Source organism: Triticum aestivum, chromosome 1A, assembly GCF_018294505.1.
Source record: "Triticum aestivum cultivar Chinese Spring chromosome 1A, IWGSC CS RefSeq v2.1, whole genome shotgun sequence".
Classification (NCBI taxonomy): domain Eukaryota; kingdom Viridiplantae; phylum Streptophyta; class Magnoliopsida; order Poales; family Poaceae; genus Triticum; species Triticum aestivum.
This window is the reverse complement of record NC_057794.1, coordinates 27,844,383-27,861,895: the sequence shown is the minus strand read 5'-3', so window position 1 is coordinate 27,861,895 and position 17,513 is coordinate 27,844,383. Positions and strand designations below refer to the sequence as shown.

General features: G+C 42.4%; 2 protein-coding genes across 2 annotated transcripts; both read right to left on the bottom strand.

Moving 5' to 3' along the window:
- Positions 1-285: 285 nt before the first annotated feature.
- On the bottom strand, positions 286-6,947 carry LOC123078702 (MADS-box transcription factor 27-like). The gene is made up of 10 exons (XM_044501604.1): positions 6,689-6,947; positions 5,008-5,083; positions 4,292-4,353; positions 3,539-3,638; positions 3,405-3,446; positions 3,231-3,314; positions 2,939-3,084; positions 1,396-1,469; positions 450-809; positions 286-362 (listed from the first exon to the last, which is right to left on the bottom strand). The coding sequence occupies exons 1-10, from the start codon at positions 6,874-6,876 to the stop codon at positions 286-288; spliced, it is 1,209 nt and encodes a 402-aa protein (XP_044357539.1). The 5' UTR covers positions 6,877-6,947.
- A 1,014-nt stretch (positions 6,948-7,961) lies between these two features.
- On the bottom strand, positions 7,962-15,625 carry LOC123187783 (UDP-galactose/UDP-glucose transporter 5). The gene is made up of 11 exons (XM_044599716.1): positions 15,309-15,625; positions 14,318-14,431; positions 14,143-14,235; positions 13,999-14,064; positions 13,403-13,501; positions 10,265-10,344; positions 9,651-9,763; positions 9,319-9,407; positions 8,827-8,913; positions 8,672-8,740; positions 7,962-8,585 (listed from the first exon to the last, which is right to left on the bottom strand). The coding sequence occupies exons 1-11, from the start codon at positions 15,435-15,437 to the stop codon at positions 8,472-8,474; spliced, it is 1,053 nt and encodes a 350-aa protein (XP_044455651.1). The 5' UTR covers positions 15,438-15,625; the 3' UTR covers positions 7,962-8,471.
- Between the last annotated feature and the right edge of the window lie 1,888 nt (positions 15,626-17,513).

Below are 17,513 nucleotides of genomic sequence, written 5' to 3'. Positions count from 1 at the left end.
ACCTGATTACACATCTCTCCGTATCTTTGGTTGCGCATGTTGGCCAAATCTTCGACCCTATAACACACGCAAACTTGCTTTCCGTTCAAAAAAATGTGTTTTCTTAGGCTATAGCCCTATGCACAAGGGGGTTAAATGTCTAGATGTTCCCACTGGTAGGGTTTATATATCTAGAGACGTTGTCTTCGATGAATCCGTGTTTCCCTTTGCATCTCTTCATCCAAATGTCGGTGCTCTTCTTCGAAAGGAAATTCTCCTTCTTCCATCACATCTTCGAAATTTTGATCACGGGGGAGACAATTGTACTGACCAATATGATGATAATCCTGCCAGTTCCTCTACTCTTATGCCTGTGCAGGTTCCTGAAGAAAACGGCATTCAAAACGGTCAAAACCATGAAAATTTCGCTCAAGATGATGTGTTATTTCATGCTCCAGAAGAAGACGAACCTGGCGCTGATCCCGGTGATGATTTGGCGGCGTCTGGTACTCCTGCCCGCTGGCAGGCCTCGGATCGGGCGCGCACATCCTTTTTGGATCGCGTCCCAGGTGGCCTAGATTCCTGGGCGGGCCAACCCCGCACCGACGCGTCCCCTGACAGCGGGACCAGCCGCGCGGTTGTTTCCTCCTCGCGCCCCGCGCACATGCATGCTGGCGGATCCTCTGCGCCCGCGAGTCCTGCAGCTTCCCGGGCGTCCAGTGGCAGGGGGGTCACACCGAGATCTACTGGATCTTCTACGCACACGTCAGATGGATCTCCTGCACCAGCAGATTTAGCAGCAGCAAGTGGATCTTCTGCGCCAATACTCCCTGTACACATGCAACAAGAAGAAGCTCCCTTGCGAGTTATGACCAGATTACAAAAAGGTATACGTAATCCAAAAATACGTACTGATGGTACTATACCGTATGGCATGCTATGTATTTCAGGGGAACCAACAACATTAACTGATGCACTTGGTGACCCTAAGTGGAAGACAACAATGGATGAGGAGTATTCTGCACTTATGAGGAACAAAACTTGGCGTCTTGTGGCCTGACCAAAGAGGTAAAAATATTATTGATTGCAAGTGGGTGTACAGAATCAAAAAGAAAGCAGATGGCTACATTGATAGGTATAAGGCACGTCTAGTTGCAAAGGGCTTTAAACAACGTTATGGTTTAGACTATGAGGATACCTTCAGTCCCGTTGTAAAAGCTGCAACTATAAGACTTGTGTTAGCCATTGCTGTATCCAGGGGATGGAGTCTAAGACAGCTAGATGTACAGAACGCATTTTTACATGGTGTTCTGGAAGAGGAGGTGTTCATGAGGCAGCCACCAGGATATGAGAATAAGAAAATGCCACAGTATGTCTGCAAGCTTGACAAAGCACTCTATGGTTTGAAACAAGCACCTAGAGCACGGTACTCCAGGTTGAGCTCACAGCTGAAGTATCTTGGTTTTATTGCTTCCAAAGCTGACACATCTCTATTCATTTATAACAAGGGAAAAGTAGTCATCTTTGTGCTCATATATGTGGATGATATCATAGTTGCAAGTTCATCACAAAGTGCTATTAATGCTCTTCTACATGATTTGAGCTCGGAATTTGCTTTGAAAGATCTGGGTGATTTGCACTTTTTACTAGGCATTGAAGTTAAGAAGACTCAAGATGGCATAGTACTAAATCAAAGAGAAATATGTTACTGGGCTTCTATCTCGCATGGGGATGAAAAACTGCAAGCCTGCGCCTACACTTTTGTCCTCCTCGGAGAAACTTTCAGCATATGAAGGAGAGCCACTTCAGGAGGGAGATAGCACAAGGTATAGAAGCACTGTTGGAGCATTGCAGTACTTGACTCTTACTCGTCCAGATATCTCTTTTGCTGTTAATAAGGTTTGTCAATATCTGCATGCACCTACTACTACACATTGGACAGCTGTCAAGAGAATTGTAAGGTATGTTAAACATACTATGGGAACAGGACTGCATTTCAGACGCTCCAATTCCACTCTTGTGAGTGCATTCTCCGATGCTGATTGGGCAGGTTGCAATGATGACAGAAAATCAACTGGAGGCTTTGCAATATTTTTTGGTCCTAATCTTATTCCTTGGAGTGCCAGGAAACAGGCCACTGTGTCAAGGTCAAGTACAGAGGCTGAGTACAAATCTTTGGCTAATGCAACTGCAGAAATTATTTGGATTGAGTCACTACTAGAAGAATTGGGAATTAAGCAGAATCGCATCTCATGCTTATGGTGTGATAATTTGGGAGCAACATATTTGTCAGCAAATCCAGTGTTTCATGCAAGAACCAAGCATATAGAGATTGACTTTCACTTTGTACGTGAAAGGGTTGCAGCAAAGAAACTTGAGATACGGTTCATTCCTTCCAAAGATCAAGTGGCGGATGGATTTACTAAGGCACTACCAGCAAAACCATTTGAAGAGTTCAAGAGGAATCTAAACGTAGGATAGTTGAGATTAAGGGAGGGTGTTAGAATTTGTGTTTATCTCCTTGATGTAATCTCAACCTTATTCTATCTCTCTCTCCCGTAGCCTGCTAGGATTCCTGTAAACAGCCAACTCCTCTCCCGACTTGGTTTCCTCTTCTTGTAAGCCACGACAGGGCTGTTCTGTCTCTCGCAATATAAATCAACGTGGCTCCTCATCGAGGAGTATGAACGCTTCCAAATCTTTCAATTTTTACAGCACTGGAAACATGCATGAACTTGCACTTGATTTAGAACGGAGTTGGCACATCAATCCTCGATCATCTGGCAGTCCTAGCAGTAGAAACTTTTAGCCTGTCATTTTTTGAATCTTTCAGCTGGTAGCCATAGACTGTTGCATGCATTGCAGGGAGAGGTTGCTCATAATGTCAGTTTATGTGTGCTTGCTTTGGCTTAATAATTTCAAGGGCAAAGCAAATTAGAAAAAAAAAACTTTATCGTACCCCAGCGTTGGTGATTCTGGTTGCTCATCCCTTTCTGCATGGTCTGGATAGCTGAGTTCCAGACGAACTGGATCCTCTCGAGCAGCAATGTAGTACTCACTAGATGAACTTGTAATTGTCCCGTTTACTTCGGCCTGGCCATTTAACTGAAAATGAAAGCAACATGACAACTTACACATGCACATGTACGCAAGATAAGTTTGTGGAGTATGGATTGAGTGCTCCTTTAAACTCCCTTTGTTTTATTTTATTTTATTTTTCCATGGATCGATGGACTCTTATACCCATGCACCTTGTTTTGCAAATCTATGTTCTCTTGACGAATGATGTTTAGTTTCTTGTGTAGCTCAATATTTTCCTGGTGCACGAGGCTTGCCTGCAGTTCAAAAACATTAGGCTATTTAGACATAAAACGTACCGCCCTATAATATGGTGGTAATAGCTTCGTAATGATAAAAGCACTTACCTTCTTCTTTAGCTCTTCAGTTTCATCAATCATAAGTTGGTCCTGGAAAGAACAACGTGGTTAGTGGCACTACAGATGCATGATGTTTATATACATATTTTGCATGATATCTACATTGTGGTTAGGAACACTACCTTTGTTAGCCGAATGTTATGTATGCTTGTTTCCAGCTGGTTCTCTAAACCCCTCAAGTCTTCCAAACCTAAGCCGGATAGATGTTGTCCCAGCAACTGTCTGCAGTAGTTTAGTGAATGCACACATGTATTAGTGCTCTTCTCTCTAAATATACTTAGATAATTTGTTGATTTTCTATTACTGTTCATTAGGGGTGTTAACAGTGCAACTTCTGTTATAAGAAATTATGTATCAGAAGAACCTTTCTTTTATCACTATTTCATTGTTGCTCAAATAAAAGTTATTTTTTGCTTTTGCAAATATATACAGTTATGTGATATTATACATTGCCTTTCATTGTAAAATTCATATTATTTTTCATGCATGCGGATACAAGGAGTCATCAAACTACGGCAGTGGTAGAGGGAAATGCATGACCAGTTTTCGTCCGTATTAATATTATCTTGAAAATATGAGAAATTGATAACCTTAAGCCTTATTTTTTAATATTTGAGGGAATACAACCAAAGGGAACACACATATATCGATACATGCTCGGACGCTGCATGGAATAACTATTAGCAATATAGTGCGAATGTGTACTCATCGTAATCTGAGTATGGATAATACGCCTATTAGGGCTTTGAATGGACGTAATTTAATACTTTAGCAGATGCAAAATCAGTAGCTATTTCTTTCATAATTACTATTGATATATCAATCATATAAGTTTACGTGTAATTGTTTTTGTAGGGATAATTTATTTGGCATACCTATGATTCTCTTGCAAGTTATGTAGTTGTTGCCTCAGACGCACTCCCTCTGCTTGCCAGAACTGTTAATGGATTTTCATGTATATAGCAATAGTTTGTGCTCTCGAATTTGAAATAGAACAAATGAACAAAGAGAACCTATATTGTAGTGGGTGTATTCTAATTTGGTGGAATAGTGAATTACCCATTCACTGGAACTGCTAAAGCAAAGAGAATAGTTCCATATTATGTACATAACTATTGCTAACAACCAGATCTAGTTCCTTAGATGTCACTAACATATTGTAATCCCATGTGCAAGATGTTGGGAATGATATCTCATTCACATTTAGACAAGAAAAGTCTATCCACTTTGGGTCGTGATCCTAGATCCCCGGTGAAAAATGGGCAAGGGAGAGCTAGGGGTTCCCACATTAGATATGGCTATATGGAAATGGCCGTCCTAATGGTTGTTTGCAAATTAGTGATCATCATACACTATTCCTTCATGATTCTTACTGTTAACTTTCACCGTTGTTATCCTATGAGAAGGTATATTGCTAAATATATGGTGAATTAATTAGAGATGCCATGCATGTTTTCCACATGTCACGAAGATGAGCTATGTACTTTCAACTACAGTATAAGGACACGAAGAAAAGACTCGATGAACTTGGAAGAAAACATAAACCACATGACTAGCTAGCTTATTGATAAACATTGATTGAAAGGCATACCTTAGCCTCAGCGCTTGCACTCATGAATTGTTGGCCCTCCTTAACATGTTGGTATCTTTCAATTATGGATTTCATCCTAGTAAAGGGATAACATATTATAAGCTCACAGACAAGACACAATTATAGCATGAGTGAGTGCATGAGGAAAAGATTCTACATCAATAGTTTCTTTGTGTTACTTTCATACATGGGATGCATATTGGAATGAATGTTTAGTCATAGTATATGCATGTATTACTTGTGTATGATCGAAGGGTAACATAATTTTATTTATATACATTTTTTATTAAACCCATCGGTTCATATTGTTTAAATAGTACCGACCTGAATATTTAATTAAAAAGGGTTTGTGTAGTATTGTCCTAATTTTGAAAACTAAGTACATATGAATAGGTGTAAAAATGGAAACATCAAAAATAAAAAGAAATATGTATGAACTAATGTCCTAGACTTGGCTAGTATCTTGGATGATTCCGAAGAAACAAATTGGCTAATGATCTCTATATATAATAATTGATACATGAAAAAAGTATTCATAAGTACTTGCTAATGTGATTTGGAGATAATATATGTAGAGGAGAAGTGGGAGAGAATTTGAGACAGCATGAAATGGCCATAAAGGTACTTCACAATGTTAGTAATGAAAATAAGCTGGAGAGAGAAAATAATGTGTCTCATATGATCAGTAGGTAATTAATATAATTGGAGGGGGAGATAGCAAGGAGTAAACCATTTGCAAATTAACTGTTACTAGGTATGCATGCACACTATGTGGAAACATGTTCAATACAGTGTTTTCTTCAAATATGTGGTGCTTTTGAGTCCTAATCAGTGAGAACTTGTGAATGCATCAACAAATAACACTAGTTTGCCACAAATAACAAGTAAATAACACTATTTGAAATTACATGCTTAAGTGAGATTACACATATCAACAAACACCACCAGACCTGCTCATATCTTATACAGGCGAGACTAGCAAAATACCAGCTCATCCTTTTACTAAGGTGACATCTCTCGATCGTCAATATAGAGAAAGGAGATGCGTGGACTTCGCATGCTCTGCGAAGTAGGAAAGTAAAATATCGCCAAAAAAATAATTAGGAGCAACAAGGCAGTAATCAATTTGAGATAGCAAGGAGGAAACCATTTGCAAATTAACTGTTACTAGGAAACCATTTGCAAATTAACGTTCTTGGGTGGAATGAAGAAATTATTTAAATTTAGCTCGGAACACTGACTGATGGCATGGGCATGAATTAATACTGAATCACTTGTTAACCGAGGTTCTAGGTGTGCTTGCAAGATTCATCTACCGGGGTTTGCACGTGTTGAGAGATAGAGGGTATGTTTGGTTGATGGTAAATTCAACCCTCCAATTCTACATGAATGTTTTGTGCTTTCCTTGGATAGTAGCCAAAATATTGACATTTCGGTGCTCTCTAGCCAAAATATTGGCTAGCCAAATTTGTTGCTGCAGTTGGTAGATTTTGTACTAAAACCAAACATGCTCTAAGAAAGATGGTGGTTGGATCTTGTTATTCAGGAAGGCACGTCGAACTCCATATAGATGCACTCGCAAGCAAGATGGGGGTCTAAATTAGTTTGAAGAAGGCAATATGTTATATATGGATCTATAGAACATGAACTTGGAGGGCCAGAGATATAAACAGCACCGTACCCGGAGTTGGAGTTGGAGTAGTCGTAGAGGCGTCCGGTGTTGGAGAAGAGGAGGACGGCTACCTGCGCATCGCAGAGGACGCCCAGCTCCCTGGCTTTCTTGAACAGCCCGCTCTTCCTCTTGGAGAAGGTCACCTGCCGGCTCGTCGTGTTTTCGATCCTCTCGATGACCGCCTTTCCCCGGACCATCACGTACCACCAGTGATCCACGAGCTTGAGCAGATAGCAAGCACGCCGGCCGGCTAACCGGAGATTTTATCGACACACACACACACACACACACACACAGAGAGAGAGAGAGAGAGAGAGAGAGAGAGAGTGCTGTGTGGGGGAGTTGGTCACCTGAGGTTTGTTTGAAAAGCACTACACTTGTTACCCACTTTGCCTCACAGTCTCGTCATTCCAACGTATTGGAAACTGACACGTTGGCTCACGTAGCATAGATAATGCATGTGCTCCCGGAGTATTATACAGAGCCTATACCCTTCTTTGGGGCAAGGCAAAGACCAATTAGAACGGATGGAATAGTTAACAACTTGCTAGTCCATTCAAACCTCTCTTGCTCGATCTTCAGCATATGACCATCGATGTAGAAAAAATGTACCACATATACAAATTGGTGAAAGTTATTTTCATAGTCGATAGTACCTTTTAAGAAACATATTTCGTATGATTAAATTGGCGGCAAAAGAGGCAAAGATCAACTGACCTAGTTTGTGCGACAAAAGTTTAAAATTTCACATGGCATAGAACATCGCCTCACGATTGCTCACAAGTTGTCCAGTCTGTTCTACTCCCTCTGTAAAGAAATATAAGAGCATTTAGATATGTTGTGATCTAAATGCTCATATATTTCTTTACAGAGAGAGTACTAACTAAGAAAGCAAAGTCTATGTAGGTGCTCACTGCTCAAAAAGGTCTTAAGGCATACGCTAGGTCATGTCTTAATGTGACAGTAAAGCCTAAAACTAAGAGGCTACAACACTGAGAATGTCCCTCCATTCAAATTCAAATGTATGACAGGTTCGAAAACCTGAGCATTCCACAGGTCGATCAAAAGTCTTCGCTATGATCCTAATGGAAGACGACAATTTATGATCACCTCTACGTCTAAAAAATAGAGAATCAAACTTTGCTTGAGTTACTGAGGCGGTTTAACATACATCTAGTGATACCAAGATTTAAACATGCCATTGTGAGATCAAAACCATGCGCGCAAGATATGCTTCTCTTTGAAGCACTCTATATGGCTACCGCCTATTCATGCATGTCTATAGTCACAAAAAACCACAAAATTATCTCATGAACGTGCCAAGTACGGTCCTATGGCACGACCAACTCTACAGCACACCGTCAGCCATGAAAAAATCAGTGTGCAGATGCTGTGTGCCGATCATGCCCTAAGGTAATGCGCTGTACGCACAAAAAATCCAGCCTTTCCTCCCTCTTGTGGGTGGAAAGAGTTCTTCTATCTATGGAGTAAATCAAGTTTACAGTTTACATCACAACATAATGTTACTGTAGCTAACAGCAAACGACCTCAGAGAACAAATTCAGCAGTCCCGATCACTCTTGCTCATCAACAAACTAATGGGCCTTCAGCTAAGCCTTTCAGAGCTCCCCAGGTTGATGATTCGGAGCGAAGGCATGACTCTACAATCTGTTCTCTCTCAGTCAATTTGTTAGGGTGCCTGTCATTCGCCACGGACATGAAAAATTCCATCCGGTACAGCAAAGTGACAAGTAGATCAAACTTCGGTGTTCCTATTTGCTATTTCTTCCAGTCAACTGTTAGCAGCATTTGGAACAGAACCCTGCGGCGATGAGCTCGCGACCATGGCCTTCTGCGTTTTGTTTCTTGTGAAGGTTTTCGCATACAGGGCTCCGAATACAATGGCCTGGTATAGCACGGAGTTCATTTTTAATTGGAACAGAGACAAGAAACGTTGTGAGACGAGTGATGAGACAGAGATAGATAACTTACAGCTCCAACCCACTGCATCCAGCTAAGGGGATGCACGAACCAGACGCAAGACAGTAGTATGCTCACCAACTGCGGAAACACGTGTTGAATTGCGGTAAGGAAACGATCGAATGATTTAAATGCAAATATTTGATACAGGTGAGAACTATATCCACCTGTCTGGTTGTCATGATGGTAGCGAATGTGAGAGCCCCGAATGTCCGGATAGTGTAGGATATGAAGAACTGGCTAGCCGTTGCAACCTGGGGAGAACAAATTGTTTAAATCCCATGGCCAAAAGATATATTGGAACTACCATTCAAACAGTTATGGTGCAGCTTCAATTTGTGGTCATGGGAGGGTGTAATTTGAGATAGCTACAACTGCAACTTGTCCAAGAATTCACATTGTGCTAGACAGAAAAAAAAAAGGGCAGCCCGGTGCATGTAGCTCCCGCTTGCACAGGGTCCGGGGAAGGGTCCGATCACTTTGGGTCTATTGTGTTAGACAGGAAGTCACACAATATTTATGTCGGTTTATTTACATTTCCTAAAATTCGATTTTCTCTCCCTCCACCAATATCCATCAGACTTGTGTTGATGTGCTTCGGGAAGAAAAAGGAACAAGCACATTGCATTTTGATTAAAGGGTCAAAAGGTAAGTCTTACAGTGGATAGGATTAGGACGTCATAGAAGCAATCTGGATGACGAACCATAAAGTCCACAGCTGGAAGAAGATGATTCTGGAGAATAAGCCCTGTGAAAGGAAAAAATAACAAAGAAATAAATTATTCATTGCAACTGTTAATAGTGTATTGTACAGTGTAGGTGTAACAGACTAGGTGCGACAGATTAACATGCAAAACTTCAACAGAATCTCCAGTAATAGAAACTTTGATAGCAACAGCTTTGGTCCCAATATAAACTATAAGTTTAACTTCCAAGGAAATGCAAAACATGATCAAACGATAAGACAAGTAACCATTGAGTAAGCAATTACCACTCAAGCTAATAACACAAGAGCACATTGTCGTGTAGAATATTTGGTTGTGAATTTCCATCTCATACCCTTTGAAGAGTTTGTCTTGAAAGGTGCTTGTGAAACCATCAAATCTAGAAATCCAAGAGAAGGAGGATCATGTTAGATAACAACCAGGGTGTGAAAACCAGTCCAAAGAAAGAAAACAATAAACCTTGTAAGCAAATAGTGTGCCACTGCACCGACACTCACACCCTACAGTAGTGACTAGTGGGAAATTGTAAATGTAAGTTGATCTTGTGAACTTTCATGTTTTAGAAATTTACTAGATTACATCCAATCTACAGCTGCAACAACCTCCAAAATTATAATGCCACCATCTCCTCGGCAGTTTAGATACTCAATGAGTCATAGACTCATAGCAATACATGCATTTCGTATGCATAATTCTAGCTAACGATACTTAATACAATAAAAAATAACATGGTAGAAACTAAAAGCAGACTTGCATGTCAAATAGAGCTGTGAAATCGACAAAATTCACAAAACTGAGCTAGCATTACATTACATCATGAATTAAAATATTATTGCTTATTTCCCAAGCAGAAAATTAAGTAGAAGAAGAGAAGTTGTACCCAAGATAACCAAGCATGAGTGAAACACCCCAAACAGTACTTTCTCTGCCTTTATTAAGTGGACTAACATCCATTGATGCCTGCATCCATGAGACCAGAAAGAAAAATATATAACTTCAGCCACCCCATATGATTCAGGCACCATTCCAAAATACAAAGGTGATCACAGGTGCATTGGCTAATTACCAAATGAAGTAAATTGGTTTCTTAGGGTATGTTCGGATTGTGGCCAAAAGTTACCCTGCCAATATTTTGGTCATGACCAAAAACTTGGTCTTTGTATGGAATCATGGCCAATTTTTTGGCATGCCAATGCTTCTTTACCCACCCTAGTTCAGTTTTCTTGCCAAAGTTGGCCAAATCATTGGCTAGCAAAACCTTGACCAGAATTTTGGCTAGCCAAATATTTGGCAAGACAAGCTTAGGCTAAAACCAAACACGCCGTTATTATCAGCTTCCAAAACCCCGTAATCGAATATGTTGCCTAACATAGTGTCGTGAACTGTATGGGCCACTGGATCTGGCTGTATGAGCTACAACAACAAGGGGCTTGAAACCCATGCCGCTGAAGTAGGTGAAGGCGCACAATTCTACTTACACTAGTGAAGAGAAAGCGACAGACGCATCAGTCAAGACATAGGTGAACCAGAAGAGCCTATTGAAGTGGGGTTGCATCATATACAATGAGAGCCATCTCAACACCCTTCAACACCTCTAACATGACCAGCTTTAGCACCACACCACCATCACCAAGGTAGTTCTTGGACCTGGCTGGGCATGTGACGATGTTGTTTGAGGAGGTGCTCACCTTTGGAGGGCCGACTTCCACGCTCGACTAATCCGCAAAACCAGACTCACACCTGGTAATTCCCCACTGCCTCCACCGAGCTGGCTGCCTTACGGTGTTCGTCGATGTGGCATCGTTGTCCATGGCCACCAGCGATTACCTCATCAAACCATGTCATGGTCAACACCAGTGTCGACACCCACCTACTCGACGTGGGGCCCCGACCACGACATCCGTCCAGAAGACCTCGCTGATGTTTCCTTGACTCCATAGAGTGCACATGCATCCTTCACCATGCCCCCAGAGGACTTGCCAGCCCGCCCTTGAGCCATTACCTATGCTCAACCTCGGCACAATGGTGCCCACCAAATGTTCGACCAAATGCTCTGACCTCAAGGCCAACGTTATGATGCTTGCTTCCTTGCATGGTGCTAAGAGTGCTACCTCAACAACTGTGTTCCTTGACGACACCCAGTCCAGCTCAATATTGCCTGAAATGTCAGATTTTGTGTGCCCAAATGCTCAGCAGGACACAGCACAAAAGCTGTTCAAGGAGAAGCCTCGTGATGCTGATGCCGAAGTTCAGACTGGGCTGCAACTGCAAGTTGGGAAAACTGTAATCGCCCCTGCTACTAGTCCTGTCTGGTACGCACACAACCTTTGTTAAGCGGTCTGCTCGACAACGGTGCCATCAGTGTCGTCAACATCATCAAGCTGGATACAACTGTGCCCATTAGGCTATTCCCAGTAAGGGTTCTCACCACCGTCACTGCCAAGTCTAATGACTGTGGAGAAGCAACATGTCCTGCGGCTCAAGGATGATCATTCACTTCAAACTTGGTCATGTACTCACTCTTGGAGATGATAGAAGTTGTGATGAGTACAAGGTGGAATGCATGTCAGTTGTTAATTACACAGCTGTGAGCTACCACTGGTTTCCATTCAGAGAGGCAATGGGATCCTAGAGGTTTGTATCCCTCTGCTTGGATTCGCCAACAGAACTTGTAAACAGCAAGGGTGGTCAAACAAGAGTGCATTAAGGAGCCATGGTCGCCACTTCAGGGTATGCAAGGGATGCAATCTTTGAGGAAACAACATGAAGGTGTTTGCTGCTAACGCTATCAATTTTGACCTGCATAAAACTAGCTCTGGTGCTGGAATTAATTCACAAGCTCTTGCAGAGATGATGTGTTTTCTCATGAACTGCTTGCAAGTGGGAAGCCAGGGAAGTGTTAGCCTTACGTACAAACATGACATGGACATGCTATGGATTTCTTTATTACAAAGTCTAGGAAGTATTTTCCATTATTGCAGCCAAAGCCCCCATGGCCTCATATACTAGACAACTCTAGTGTTGAGATCACAGTAACTGAAGGATTATCAACTCATGTTGTTCGGTTTTATTGCAAGGAAATAAGGTCATTGTTTGGGGGCTCATCAATCAGTCTTTTTATGAGAATGAATCAGTACTGATACTACACTTGGGCTGGACTTGCTCTTCAGTATTCAATAGCTTAAAAAATGCAGCAACAATTACAGTGCACCAAATATGAGACATGGTGCAACCAGCAAGCATTGTAGCTAGCAATGGACATTACTTGGATGGTTCAATGGGAGTGGCCTTGTGTTGATTAGTCTCATGCCGACAGTAATGAGAAGAATACAAACTTCACCTTTGTGTGGGCTCCTTACCAGGACTGCAACTCTGCAAGTGCCTTGGGATCCAGTTGTCCACAGTCCAGGTTCATCCACTTGAGGACAAGCCGGGTGTTAAGGAGGGGAGAATGCATAGACAGAGACCGTTTGGGCCACTATACCTGGCTGTATGGGCTGCAGTGACAAGGGGGCTAGAAGCCCATGGTGCTGACGCAGATGAAGGTAGGCAACTCTACTTAAGCTGGTGGGGGGCAAGAGATAAGGGCATCAATCAAGAGATAGTGAACCAGAAGAACCCTAGCAAGGGCCTGAGTCCTTCCTCCCTGGACCTCTTCTTCATTGTGTCCCCTTCTCTTTCTAGAACCTTTTACCGCTTGTACCCCCTTGTTGCCTGAAACTTCATTCAGTATTGGCTGTATTGAAGTGGGGTCGGTCGTAAAAGATAGTTTATAGGGGTATATTTCAAGCCAATCTCCATCCTGCTTTGAATTCAATCCTATAGTATATAGTATATCATTACTACCTAATTGGTAATGTGGTGTGCAGATGGCAGATGCAGTATTGGTTGTTAATGAAATTTCTATATTCTCCAGTCTCAATAACATTTTCTAGACGTGGACAACTAGAGAATCATGCAACATGCAACCATGTCGTGCTAAAAAATACAGAGAAATGAGTTGAGATATTTGAATTACCGGGTATAGAATGAACAATGAGCAGCCCATGGTCACAATGACTGCAAAGAAGTAATCTTTTCCACCGTACTTCTTTTTCATAATTATCGTTCCCCAAATCTACAAATCAATCAAATTGAAGAATGGTCATAACAAGGCTTAATATCCAGGAAATGAAATCAAAATACATAAATTGTGGAACAAAAAAAGAAAGCACGTCCAGATATATAAACTCAAGGCGATTGATATACAATCCTGATTTTCTGTCCATACAAATACAATCCTGATTTTCTATGCTTTAACATCTACCTGAGAGATGAATGAAAGTGGCCAAATAGTAGTATCCGATGAACTGAGAGTCTCAGAATCATCTTGCACAGTAATTTTCACACGCAACTTTAACTTATAAACTAATTCTCCATCTTTGATAGCCACTTTATTCACATAGGTTCAGTTAAACAATAGCACCAAATTAGCCTATGCACAAGTTCCTTACATCGACCACTGTTTATTAACTTGGAAGAAAAGGGAGACATCTATACTCTTCTAGCAGACACTGACAGTGAAGATGTATGAAAATCAGGCTAGCTCACAGGTCACAGTACAAAAGACATTACCATAACAGGAATCATCTTTGCACATTTGGCAAGTGTCTGGACAGGGAAACTCACATACTTGAGGGCCTGAAATAATCATGTCATGTATTATGTACAGAAGCAATAGGAACCAACAACAGCAGATATACAAAACTAATACATAACCTCGTACTGGCAAGTTGTGGTTAGAATGTTTGAGAAGGAGATAATGCAGTATTTCTGAATTGGAGCCACTGGGTCCGTGGACTTCTTACTCGACTGCATAAATATACACAATTTAGGAGACCAGCAGGTTCCGAAAATTTAAGTATTAGAACAAACGATATAGGCAGATCCATACCAGTAGCACGAGTGCAGACACCATGGATGTGGTGATACGGTTACAGAAAACAAGAAATAGTGAGTATCTGAAGAACTCCTTCTCTGCTCCATAGGGAACTCTCATAAGTTTTTCCTGCATAACATTGACCAGAACCCTCCATTTAGTGTTTTATGCCCATTCAACACTATGTAAAGCAGAACTGAGTTTGTTTCAAGCAAGCTAAAGAACAGGTAACGGACAGTCACAAATAGATGCGGTACTTGCACATCAAAGGGTTCAGACGTGTGAATACACCATTCACCAAAGTAACAAGAGGTGATTTAGTTCATGAACAACCACACTATACAGTTTGGCAGCACTGAACTGTTCATATGCAGCATCCGGTCTGAACAGCGAACGGAGCCATAAATACATGTGTCCAAACTAAATTACTAAAAAGAACTATCATGGAACAACCTGATCGTGGAGAATATGTTTTATCTGTATTCTCTGTGTTTTAACAACTACATGATCATGGAGAATATTCTTTTGTCTGGATCTGAGAAATGAATCAAAAGGTGCTCAAAGGAGTGCAAGGAAGAATGCTCCACACTCTCCTTTTACTGCCTGAACTGAACTTTTTAGGTCATACACAACAACATCCCTATCACAACAGAGCATTGATATTTTTCATCGAATACAAGCTACGCATGCTTCCCAAAATGAACTGACAGTACTAGCCATTCACCAACACAAGTACCACCCAATCGCTCGGTACAATTTGTGCAGTTCCATTCTCAATCTGAAGCCTTTGAATGGAACGCGCCGTACACGCTACTGGCCAGCTAACTCCGGAGGCAAGCGCAATCTCACCATTTCGAACCGTGAATTTCGCCGGAGGGAGGAGCAGACAAACACGAACAGATCGCTAGTAATCCCCCGCTATCACCGCACCCGGCGGCACACTCCTCGGTGCGAAAAAACTGGACACGAGTGATTCGAACGGAGTAGAGGGGGGGAGGGGGCGGACCTGGAGGACGCCGTAGACGAGGAGGGTGCTCATGATGCCGACGACGGCGAGCGCGCACCTGCCCATCAAGCGGCGGCGCTCGTCCTTGTCCCTCCCCGCCGCCACCGGCAGCGCCGGCTCGTCCGCCATGGCCAACGGGTAGATCGGGGAGGGGCCGTAGCTTGCTCGGGCGATCGATTGACGGCGACGGCGGAAGAAGTGGGGGGGCACTGGGCTCGGCGGTGGGGCCGGCGCGGGGGCGAGGTGAGGGGGCGGAGGTGGCTCGCCTACCCTTTTCCGGCGTGCGGCGTGTGGGGCAACAGCCTCCCACTGGCCCCCGTGCAGCGTGCAGTGGTTTTTACTTTTTGTTTTCGGCGAATTTTGCTGGCCGTTGGATCTTCTGCTTTGCCCATCGTGCGCCCATGATTGAACCATATCGATCCATTCTTATTTTTGGGTCTTCTAAACAACACAATTGGCTACCACCGGGCATATTGGCTGATATTTATGGTAGATACTAGCACTGTTATGGCATGGAAGACTTCATCACAAGCTCCAACGTACTTGAGGACAGAACGATGATATACACACGATAATTTTCGAACAATTCTCCGACAACGCAGAACATCAAGCCGTCCATTCGTACTACAAACCTGGACATCACCGTCCAATCGTGCATAGTTCGTTCGGCAACTGTCGACAAGCACACCAACACCTTCCTTTTGTCCTCTTATTCATTCTCAGGTATGTGGTATACTTGGTATGCATCCACATATTACACATGTACAATACATTTTAGGTGGTTGATAAAAATCTAGCCTTCCACTCATCCTACGATCCGTGACACGAAAAACTCAGGAGCATATTGCAGCAATTGTAATTGTAAAGAGTGTCGAAGACATCACCTAACGGTGCAAATTGCCGGGATGGGTTACTCCCATCTATGATGTGAGTTTTTTTTAATCAGGCTGCCCCCCCTCCCCCCCCCCCAATTCCATTACTTAATGGAAATACAAAGTTTTCCATTAACCAGAGAGACAAGAGGCGGGAAAGAGTTTATATCAATAGGATGGCACTTGTGTTGACATGAGCATCTTGTTCCTTGAATGCAAGACACCGGACAAATAAACATAAACATAAAAGCAACAACATTGACAATATTGGTTGTGACCTCCATTCACATACATGTTTGGAAGTAAACCATTTTCACATTGTTTGCCTTCCTTCCGAGTCACCATAATGGTAATTATTGGCTATGGTAGACTCATGGGTGTTGACAAACCTTATATGCAAGCTTCTTGAGACATTCTCACGCCATTAGACTTTACGCTACAATGGCTCTTATCTTTATCAGCTTTGGCCCTCTTCTCAAGTCATGAGTGTCTATTGTTGTCCATGCCGATTTGACCACCCTTGATTTTGCCCCTTGGTTGTCGTTGTACGACCAAGTAAGAACCATTGTTGCATCCCCTCCTCTCATTAAAGTTTCACATCATATGAGCTTTGAATGTATGCAACCTCTCCGATGCGATTGATGGCGTTGTCCTTATATCTGTGACTCTTTTGCTCACTCGCAACGCAATCAGTTCCTCTAGTTGTGCTACCAATCTTGCAGCTTGTGCCTCTATCTCCATCGTCGACACATCCCGTTCTCTACCCCCTACATCATCTGCTCCACTGATGCGCCCATCGTGTGCCTCTTTTTCGGTTGTGCATGTGCCCATGCGATGTGGGACATCGTCCTCCCCAACATTGGGTGCATGCAGTCTCTTGCATGGACGGCTTGTGGTATGCCAATGTCCCTCCCACCCACCCATCTCCCTACCCCGGAGAGGAAGCCTAAGCAGATGGTGATTGCGACCATCCTCTATGGAATCTGGAAGAGCGAATGCTAAGGTCTTCCACCTTGAGGTGATTCCTATGTGATATGCCAGCCACAATATTACGATAGGAGCAGCGCCACCGCTCTTGAAGAACATTTTTTGTATGTGGTACATAAAAAGGACAAATATGTGAATACACAATCGTAAACCTGTCTTTTCTTGTAGAAAAAAGGCACCACTACCCTAGGCCCATTTCCATCAAAATGAAATAAATTCACAAGTGGCATCACACATTATAGAGGGGAGTACCTATCAAGTGGAGACACAAGTTTTTAGTAACATGAAAAAATAGAGAATAACAAGTATCGATAACCTCTAATGTAGTCAGTTTGGTGTCTAAGTT